Source organism: Cynoglossus semilaevis, chromosome 14, assembly GCF_000523025.1.
Source record: "Cynoglossus semilaevis isolate Cse_v1.0 chromosome 14, Cse_v1.0, whole genome shotgun sequence".
Taxonomy (NCBI): Eukaryota; Metazoa; Chordata; class Actinopteri; order Pleuronectiformes; family Cynoglossidae; genus Cynoglossus; species Cynoglossus semilaevis.
In genome coordinates this window covers 26,921,423-26,931,937 of record NC_024320.1, presented here as the reverse complement: position 1 = coordinate 26,931,937, position 10,515 = coordinate 26,921,423, and the positions used below count along the sequence as shown (strand labels likewise).

At 45.1% G+C, this 10,515-nt stretch overlaps 1 protein-coding gene across 2 annotated transcripts in view; it reads right to left on the bottom strand.

The window, feature by feature from the left end:
• Positions 1-207: 207 nt before the first annotated feature.
• phf24 (PHD finger protein 24) overlaps positions 208-10,515 on the bottom strand; it is a 19,165-nt gene continuing 8,857 nt past the window's right edge. The window contains exons 2-9 of one of the 2 annotated variants that reach the window (XM_008326162.3): positions 8,758-9,185; positions 7,774-7,959; positions 5,613-5,691; positions 4,860-5,062; positions 4,463-4,629; positions 3,803-3,835; positions 2,380-2,457; positions 208-1,975 (exon numbers count right to left, since the gene is read on the bottom strand). In XM_008326162.3, the coding sequence (XP_008324384.1) occupies positions 1,879-1,975; positions 2,380-2,457; positions 3,803-3,835; positions 4,463-4,629; positions 4,860-5,062; positions 5,613-5,691; positions 7,774-7,959; positions 8,758-9,183 (1,269 nt within the window). In that variant the 5' untranslated portion in view covers positions 9,184-9,185 and the 3' untranslated portion in view covers positions 208-1,878. The remainder of the gene's footprint in view (positions 1,976-2,379; positions 2,458-3,802; positions 3,836-4,462; positions 4,630-4,859; positions 5,063-5,612; positions 5,692-7,773; positions 7,960-8,757; positions 9,186-10,515) is intronic. The other variant, XM_008326163.3, reaches the window with a different exon arrangement.

The following is a 10,515-nucleotide window of genomic DNA, read 5'->3' as shown; positions in this document are numbered from 1 at the left end:
GACTCCCCACAATGCACCACACCTTAAAGAAAAAAAAAACCCCAGCCCCGCTGGCGGTCACAGTCACATCTGCAGACTGTATGAACAAAGAGGCAAACGTTTGCACACACTGATCCTCCGTCTGTTTCCCTTTTTATTCATTCTCCCTGGAGAGACTTTTCAGATCTGACTCTACGCCAAACCCTGCAGTGGAAAAAGAAAACCATCGCAGCGACAAACTCTTTAATGGGTGGCAGTATATATATATACAGTACACCAGTCACCGTCTGTTCTCCCTTTCCTCAGTAGAACAAGGACTCTGGGATGGACACGGGAGTAAAGGAACAGAGGCTACAGCGGTGGATACAGGAATAAATATGGGGTGTTTCTGCTAAATGGATTACAGTGATTCATTCTGATATAACATGAATGCAGATACAGATCGTTCCTGTTCTGATACAACGGCAGCTGCGGGGCTCCGTCTTCTCTCTGGAGAGAATTCATTTGTCGAAGTGTAGCTGTGATGAATCGGCGTACGGCGGCACGAGTGGCGTGATTAACAGATTGGACGTTGACTAACACGGTCCCAGTACAGGCGCACACTTTTATTACTAGGACCTGATGAGACCCCGGAGCAATGAACACTGGGAAGATTATTAGTCTGTCAGATGAACGTACCTGCAGCAGCTGGGGGGGTGGAGGGGGGAGTCAGGGGGGTGAGGGCGGCTGTGATGCAGTGTAGCTGTGTGAGTGTCGTAGAAAATCCGATTGTTTTTAATACATAGTGCAGTCGTTCCAGATCGTTAACACAAACTGGGAGTTAGTCAGGTTAAAATCTCAACCTGCTCAAAATATCATTACAAGGTCACTGCAACAGGAGCAGGAAACCATGGTGTTTGGTTGGTTCTGAGCTGCACTTCCTCCACCACCATAATGACAACCACCGTTTCACCGTGGCGACCAGCTGACCCGCTGTCACCGTGGCGACCAGCTGATCCGCGTCACCATGGCGACCAGCTGACCCGACTTGACGTAGTGTGGCACATCTCAAGTGACTGTCATAAAAATATGTTTTTTTATAATAAATTAATAAAATTGAGTTTGGATTTGTATGACCTGCTGACAGGAGGTTAGAACCTGTTACTGCAGTTGTGTTTCACTAAAGGTTCATTAAGCTATTTTTATAACAGTCATCATTTGGCGAAACTCAGAAAACATCGGGTTTTCAATATCAGAGGAAAAAATTATTCTTACATATATTACGTAATTATGCTAATATCGGGCGATATTATTGGTTGACCGATATTATCGGACATCCCTAGATACCTCGTAACAAGCGCTCAAACGCAATATATCGCTCACATTTTACTGTGTCACTTCCTGCTTGACCTTTGCAGATTCAGCCAATCATCGTTTCATTTTGAGTTTCTTAAACATCAAATTCAATCACATCTTAAATGAAGTGAGACCTGGATCATGTTGCATTGGACTTGTAATGATATTGTTGGTAAATAAAAGGCCCAAAACAGTCAGGTGTAGATTGGACCAGTTGTTCTCGATTACGTTTTTGTTGACACCATGTGTGACCTGAAACCACGGCTCTGTGCATTGAAAACCATCAGTGTGTTCATGAGTGTGTTTGTTCTCTTGACTGGAAATGTCTAGGGGGTGTGTGGGGGGGGGTTGATTAATCTCTGTTCACTGCTGCTGTCTCTGCTGCGTCAGTGATGTGGTTGGAGTTGAAGCAGCGGTGGAGAAACTCTGCTGACGTCTTGACCCGCCGCCTCTCACCGGTGATTCGTGTTCCTGCGCCGTTATATCTGCCTTCTTCAGCTCGTACAAGGATTCCAACTCTCTCACTCTGGGTCGCTCTGCCTGTGTGCAGCCGTGTGTCCAGGACTATAGAGGGAGATGGATGTGCATGGCAGAGCTATTGGGCCGAGCAGCCAGAATATAGATGGCGCTCTCCCTTAAAAAGTCTGCCCAGCTCACCGGCCTGTAAAACAGGAGGAAATTCACATCCTTTGGTAAATAAATGACTTTTTTTTTTTCATTTGTTCATGATTTATGAGGAAATGAAAAAACATGAGAAACACAGGACGTCGTGATTTCACAGACAACAGGTGTTCTTCATAATCCACTGTGTTTTATAGTAATAATTGTAAAACATTTGTCTTGTTAATATAATGTTTATACCATATGGACCAGATTTACCTTCCTTTTTGGTCAGTGACAATTTTTCCCACTTAGGAAAATCAAGGCAACATTTGCTTGTGAAATTTGACCTGACCTTGACCTGACCTTGACCTAAGCCGACCTGACTGACCTGACCTTGACCTGACCTTGACCTGATTTGACTTCACAGCCTCTCAGTGAGAATCTAAGACAGCAGAGACAAACCTGTTGTCCCCAGCTTTGCTCCGATCACTTCCAGAACTTCCTGGGCTGCTCTCACAGATGGGACCAACTTGACTTATACTGAGTCGGGAACAAACACAGAGAGAGAGGCGTGTGAGGCGTGTCACGTAACAGCTGTTTAATCCACAACGCCGTTGATGTCGTGTCATTTTAACATGAGGTGCAACAGTAACGACAACGACACTGACTGACATCGACAACAGACACAATAACAGACACAGCAAAGATAACAGCCTTAACGTTCACACTAAACAGTGAACATGTTTTCAATGGAAAAGTGCTGTGTCAGCAAGTCAACAATGAGTTGGAGATTTGAATTCTGAGAAGTCGTTGAAGACGTGACTTAAATCTCTGGGGAAAAAAACCTCAGATTACTGTGATGAAGGCAGTAATCTGGGTTTAAATGACGTTAATCTGTGGCGAAAATAAGTCTTTGATTGCTGTGAAAAAACCAGGATTCTCTATTCAGACTTCAGAGATCAAATTAAAAATGAAAACAGAGTTATTGTAAAATTATAAAAATAAAATAATAACATATATACATACAGGGGATCGTACGTTTATGACGTCCTTGACCAAACATATGTTTCGTGGTTATGTCACCATGTCCCATAAGTTTATCAAGAAAGACTTGTTCGATCATTCCGATGTACGGCGTTAGCGTAGGAACGTAGTTCCGATGTGAGTTGAGGACATCCCTGTATATAATATTGAGACCAAATCACTCAGGGGGCGTGGCTTTATCTACATATATAGTATATGTAGATATATAGTACAGTATAGTATCTACAGTACTGTACTGGTTGAAAGTTTGTTATGAAATGTTTTTATTTTAAAACAGTTCCTCTGAGTTCAGGCAGAGTTTTTCTTTTTTCAATGACTTCAAATCTTTGGCGTTTCTGCTCAGGACAGACTTCCTGCAGATCCACGTCACTGTAAAAGATCAGGGTTTAGTTTTAGGCTCCGGTCTGTAACTCAACCATCAAAGCAGAGCAGAGATTTCCGACTCCTTTTCATCAGCACGAGTGAATGAGGCAGCGTTCAGCGGGCGGACCTGACTACTTCCTGCCTCTCACACTCATAAATGAAAAGATCCTTTCAAGGAGACGACGAGTCTCCTCTTCTGATCCCTTTGAAGGAGCCAGGCTGAGACTCCTGGAACATCAGAGCTCAGCTAATGCTCATTAATGTCCATTCAAACTCAGTCTTTGATTTCTGCATCTTCTCTCCTCCTCTGGATCTCTCCACAATCAGCAATAAAAGGTAATAAAGTCTATAAATGATGTCCAAATGAAGAGGGCGCTCTCCTGAAAGCCCAGCACTGAAGGATGTGGAGAAGTGAGGAGGGGGAAAAACAAAAGGAGAAAAAGTGAAGACAAGCCATGCAGCGCTGAGTCACACTCACCCACAATTCATAGGAGAGCAGAGTCCCATGAGTCTGTGGGGAGTGCCGCATGTGGAGGAGGAGGTGAGGGAGATGGAGGTGTACAGCACAAGAGATTGATTGGACAGCACAGAGATAAGAAGCAGTAACAAACACACACACACACGCACCACAGTGATGAAAGGCACTTTTTTCTCTGGTCGTTACAGAACGTCACATACTGAATCAGACAGAATCAACCGTTCACTCACCTATGATCACGATTTTAATGATTGATCCTAAAACTGTAGCAGGAAGATAAATAACTGGGTTCTGAAGTATCGTAAGCCTCGTCGTAACAGTCGCAATGTTACAGGAAGTAAAGTCAAATGTCGTCTGCAAAATAACAAAACTCTCTTCCAGATACAGCAGCAACGAAAGCTCTGCAACATAAATGATCCTTTCTTTTCTGTCTGTTTTTCTTCTAAATGAGACATTTAATCTCAGGGTCAGGGGTTCGAGGCCCATGTGGAGCAATTTCCTATGTTATTTCCCAGCCTGGCACTAGTTCTCTGTCCGTCCATCCGTCCGTCTGTGTCTCTGTGCAGTCCGTTCTGTGTGCGGTCTCGATGTGGAATCGTTCTCTACAAACACTTTCACTGTAGGTCATGAATGGACACAGCTGTGCCTCAGCGTGCTCACCTCACGTTGCAGGACTGCGAGTCCTTGTTGAGGTTGTGGAACCAGGACTGCTGAGCCTGGCGACACTCTGCTCTGGTGATCAACCCGTCCTTATCAAGATCCAGACCCAGAAACACAGACCGAGCCTTGTCTCGCTCTTTGGCAGTCAACACACGCACAAGAGAGTTCTGCAAAAAAAAAAACATTAAAACATATTAGTCGTTAATCCACTGGTACGTCATCGGTACGAGACCGTCAGCGTAGACTGTATCTGTCTGAAACCAAATCTACTGCAGTATCCGTAGTGGATATCTCAGTATTGGCGAGTACACGAAAGAAAATACTGGCACTCTTATCAGTAAGTGTAAAATAAACCTAATAGAAAGAGAGATCATTTTCTCGTTGTGAAATGCGATACCTCTGTGCGAAACTTCCTCAACATGGCCAGGGACTCAAAGTACAGGAAGTCGGACCACTCGATCTGACCCTTTTTCTCAGGGTCCAGTGCAGCGAACTGGGCCAGGACTTCCTCCTCCTGTTCGTCGGTCAGGTCTTTGTCGAACTGCTGCTTGGACACGAAGTGACGATACTGCAGCAGCTCGTCCGACACCAGGCACGACTCTACAGACGGAGGAGGACAAGGCGTCAGAACCCGATGCTGTGATGTACAGCCCTTCAGTGACTTGTCGTACGATATCACAATCTACTTCATTCACAATGATTTTATGTCCAAAAAGTTTTGTTTATAGTCTCTTAGTCACGTAGGCCTAGACCGCAGGGAAAACTCCCAGGGTGCCGATAGGAATTCAAAGGATTTAAGGACTGTGTTTTTGACACAGATATCAACCGATAGCGATATATGCAGCCGTTATTCCCCAAAACTGTGTTGTTGGGTTTTTATTACATATGTTACATAATTATGTTAATATCGGCAGATAATATGTCCGATAATATCGGCCGACCGATATTATTGTACATCCCTAGTACTATTAACAGCACAACTACTTTAAGCACAACTATTTAAATGTTAACCCGCTCTGATCGTTAGCAAGCTAGGCATAATTTAGCTAAAATACTTACATTTTCCTCAAACCTGAGGAAACATGATCGCAGACAGAGCTAACGTGGGTGTGTTTCTGTCGCGATGATCCGACCCGGTTGGTGGACTCACCTGGGATGATCTTACACTGCTTGAAGGTCTCCATGAGGCTGTACATCTCCTCCTCCGTCAGCAGGAGGTTCAGGTTGTCCTGCAGACCAGGGTGAGACCAGGACACGCAGGTGAAAACCTACTGTTAGCCTGAACTTCAGTTGACGTTAATGACACACCGAGCTCCAATTATAACGAGCTTCTGCAATTAACCCAGGGGTCTGCAATTATCACGCCCCCCCAGATTCACACCCCCATAAATTATGTGAAATAACATGTATATATATTCTGTATAAACCACTGTGTGAGTTGCTGCCACCTAGTGACTGGAGGCAGTGGTACACTGATGTCCAGTGTGCCATATTCCATTTGCCGTGCCCCCTGTGGTACCTCCCCGCGCCCCCCAAGGGGTACTGCAGAAGTACTGCATTAACCACAGAGATTTAAAGTATTAAAATGTATCAACGGCTGCCTCGTTTCCACGGTGATTCTCCGATGGTCACGAGATAAAATCACCTCCAGATCAGGAGCAGGAAGTCGAAGGGATAAACACAGTCTCCTCATTGATGTTGACTCGTCTTCGGCCAATCAGAGGCAGAGCAGAGACGGCAACATCATAACAGGAGCGTTATCATTCAACTCAGCTGTTCCCATCATGCACCTGGAGGCGGGAAATCACTTCCTGTCTGGCAGCTTCTACCAGATACTTTCTGCCGTCGCAGTATTTCTTCTTGTGTTTGTACTTTATACTTATTCTATTCTTACATTATTTATATACAACTCCACATCAGTGTGGACAGTTAGTATTTACTAAAGTACTGTAAAGTACTGTAAAGTACTGTAATCACCAGTACCACAGAGGTTTGCTGGTTTGAATCCATTAAACCTGGGACTAAAACCCTGTAAAAACAGTAACATTCCAGTTGACACTATCTTTAACTTTGACATTTTTAATGTCTGTATGTATACCAGGTGGGTCGGACCAATCATCTATACCAGGTGGGTCGGACCAATCATCTATACCAGGTGGGTGGGACCGGTCCAATCATCATATAATTCCCTACAAATAATAAGAAGCCCGTGTTTTTCATGGAAAGAAGAGAATTAGAAAATCTTCATATTTAATTAAGTACAATTTTACAAAAAACATGTGTTTGTACTTTTTTTTTGCTTCCAAAATGTATTAAGTGGGCCGGAGGGACTCCCTAGTGGGCCAGTTTTGGCCCGCGGGCCGTATGTTTGACAGCCCTGATCCTAACCCTTTTCCTGGGGTAAATGCCGGCAGAATCTGGCTGTTTCCAGGTTAAGTCTTAGCTTCACTGAGTCAAACCGTTTCTTCAGGATTTGAATAAAACTCTGTTTTTCACTGGAGCGTCTTCTCCCACGTTAAAGGAACCAAAGGAACCGAGCAAAGAAAGGAAGGAAGAGAAAGACAGGGGAGCCTTTTCAGCTCTTCCCCCTTTGACTCACTGTGTGAGAAATTCTCCCCCAGCAAAACTTTGGCAACTGACTCCACGTTTCAGGGCAAGAAAAAAAAAACACACGAAAGAAAAGAAAAGAAAAGAAAAGCTGAGTTTCTGGTCCAGACTGAAGAGTCGGACGGAGAAAACACTCGGTGGATGCTGGGATTGGAACCGATCCCTCTCGGTCGTCAGTTACGTAAAGAACACGTTGAGATTCAACTCGTGTAAAGTTGAACTTTTCCAACAACAGTTTTAATCTGAAGCCTTTTAGCTTTAGAGTTGCACCACCAGAACCGATGTTCTGCCACCTGGTGGTTACAGTTGAACTCAACATCCTGTTGTTGTTGTTCAATTTAAAACAAAAAAGTATTTTTGGTCACGTTTTGTTCATACATTAGCAACGTTTTTGCTAGCTTTAATGGAGGCTAGTTTTAAAAAATATGCTAGATATGCTAGCTGTGGAGTTCAGTGCTAGGTTTTTCACGATAACAGTGGAAGGAAAACAAAAATCCCAGTCACCAAGATCAGTGAAAGAGTATCCCCGAGGTACAATGACAAAACAGACCATAAAAAAACAGTCAGTCAGGAAACAGCAGCCAAACCTCCAGGCAGCCGTCCAGAAACGGACTGATTAGCATTGAGCTAAACAAATGTTGGCACCAAAACATGCATGTGTGTGTGTGTGTGTGTGTGTGTGTGTGTGTGTGAGAGGGACTTACACAGTAGTAGCAGCTCCATCCTGTCACAGTGTGGGCCGTGTCCCTCATCTCCTGCAGGGCCTCCGCCCTCAGGTACCCCAGCTCTCTGAGGCAGCCGTCGTGAAACACCCGAGTACAGACCCTGCAGGGGTAAAGGTCGTCGGCCGTCCACACCTCGCACACATCGCACATCTCATCTCTGGGCGGCTGGGGGGGGGGCGACACACACATACATAGACAGAAATATATGTAGAGAGAGAGAGAGAGGCAGTCAGTTGGTAGGTCGGTCTGTCAATCAGTCAGTCAGTCAGTCAGTCGGGCAGTCGGTCAGTCGGTCGGTCGGTCAGTCAGTCGGGCAGTCGGTCGGTCGGTCGGTCGGTCGGTCAGTCAGTCGGGCAGTCGGTCGGTCGGTCGGTCGGTCAGTCAGTCAGTCGGTCAGTCGGGCAGTCTGTCGGTCGGTCTGTAATTCAGTCGGGCAGTTGGTTGGTCGGTCAGTCAGTCAGTCCGTCAGCCAGCCAGTCATTCACTCAGTCGCTCAGCAGGTCAGTCAGTCGCTCAGTCGGTCAGTCAGTCGGGCAGTCGGTCGGTCAGTCGTTCGGTCAGTCAGTCAGTCGGGCAGTCGGTCGGTCAGTCAGTCATTCAGTCAGTCGCTCAGTAGGTCAGTCAGTCGCTCAGTCGGTCAGTCAGTCAGTCGGTCAGTCATTCAGTCGGGCAGTTGGTTGGTCGGTCAGTAGGTCAGTCAGTCGGTCAGTCGGTCAGTCGGACAGGCATTCAGTCGGTCAGTCGGTCAGTCAGTCAGTCAGATGGTCAGTCAGTCGGTCAGTCATTCAGTCGGGCAGTTGGTTGGTCGGTTAGTAGGTCAGTCAGTCGGTCAGTCAGTCAGTCGGTCAGTCAGTCAGTCAGTCAGTCAGTCATTCAGTCGGGCAGTTGGTTGGTCGATCAGTAGGTCAGTCAGCCGGTCAGTCGGTCAGTCATTCAGTCGGTCGGTCGGTCAGAATCAAACACCTGTTCCTTCTGCTCCAGCTCCACCTCCACAGGTTGGTCATCATCAGGTTCCCTCTTAGGCCTCACAAAAGCGGGCGGTGTGAGTTGGTGTGTCTTCTCCATGTCCTCTGGCTCCACCCCTTTACCGTCCCGCAGCCTGGACCAGGCCTCCTGGTTGACCTTACACTCGTCCCTGTTTTGAAAGGAGGGCTGTCTGGAGGTGGAGGGGGCGGAGCCGTTGTCCGTCTCCTCCCTCTCTGCCTCCTCCGCGCTCTTCTCCTCGGGAGCGGCGGACGTTCTGGGAGAACCCTCCTCGCCTTCCTCGGCGTCTCCTTCAGGTTTGCCCGTGGCGGGGCGGTCTTTTAGGCCGGCCTGGAAGGCGGAGACGACGGCGCTGCATTTCTGCACCTTCTCCACCTGCTGCTTCTTGGACATGAGCACGCCCATGGCTGCACACACAGACGGAAAAAGGATTTTAGACGGTTCTAGAACCATCAGTTCTGAGAACATGGTTCTTTAAAAAAACACTGAAAAATCAGATTTCAACAGCTGCAACAGGCTGCCCCCTGGAGGCACTGAGTATATGGTTCCTCCTGGGCTTGAACCTAGGACCTTGAGATGTGTAAGGCAGGCAAAATGTTTTGGTTAAAATCCTCATAGGTTTTAATTAATTTTCCTTGTTTTGTATTTTCCGCTAAATAGGATCACAATTCATTGGACAATAGGAAACATTTTTTCTAAGCTTTTTGAATGAAAATTGCCCTAAAAATCCACAAAGTTAATAATAATAATTTCTTAAACTTTCATAATTGTTCTATGGAGGTCGCCCACTGGTGGCCGTATGCTGCTGTCACACATTTTTCTTGGGTCGGATAATTCACTGAATTGTTTCCCAGGTTTGTTTAAAAAAACAAACAAAAAGAAAGAACTCTCTGGAAGGTAGAACTGTGGCCCAGGGTCGGACAGTGATGACATCACACTTCCTCCCCGACTCCATCACATGGCACTGTTGGTGACTGTGAACGTCTCCGTCTGTCCAGTTCTCCCACACTGACGTCCCTGAACTCATGTCCTTATGGTCGGAGAACCCGTTCCGTCTGTCCACGGTGCCACGTTCCTCTGACTCACTGAGAACCCGTGTGGTCAGACTGACAGCTCATGCTGAGCAGTAACAGTAACTGACACGGTACTGAATATATTGATGCTAAATATATCCTGCTCTCTAATATATAAATATATAATATATATCTAAATATGTACTGCTCTCTATTATATAAATATATAATATATCTAAATATATCCTGCGCTCTAATATAGAAATATATAATATATATCTAAATATTTTGCACTCTAATATATAAATATATAATATATATCTAAATATATCCTGCACTCTAATATATAAATATATAATATATCTAAATATATCTTGCACTCTAATATATAAATATATAATATATATCTAAATATATCCTGCACTCTAATATATAAATATATAATATATCTAAATATATCTTGCACTCTAATATATAAATATATAATATATATCTAAATATATCCTGCGCTCTAATATATAAATATATTAGAGCTGAAAAAAAATGATTTGATTTGATTCAAAAAGAGAAAACAGCGACATCTGCTGGAACTGTTCAACTTTTCGCCGATATCCAATATTGGCCGCTATTGTCCAACACGCTTGAGCCAAAGACAATGTAGGTGAAAGGTCAGATGGTGAGGTTGTTCTCCCCCTGGTGGTCCATAAATCCGCCCCCCCCCCAA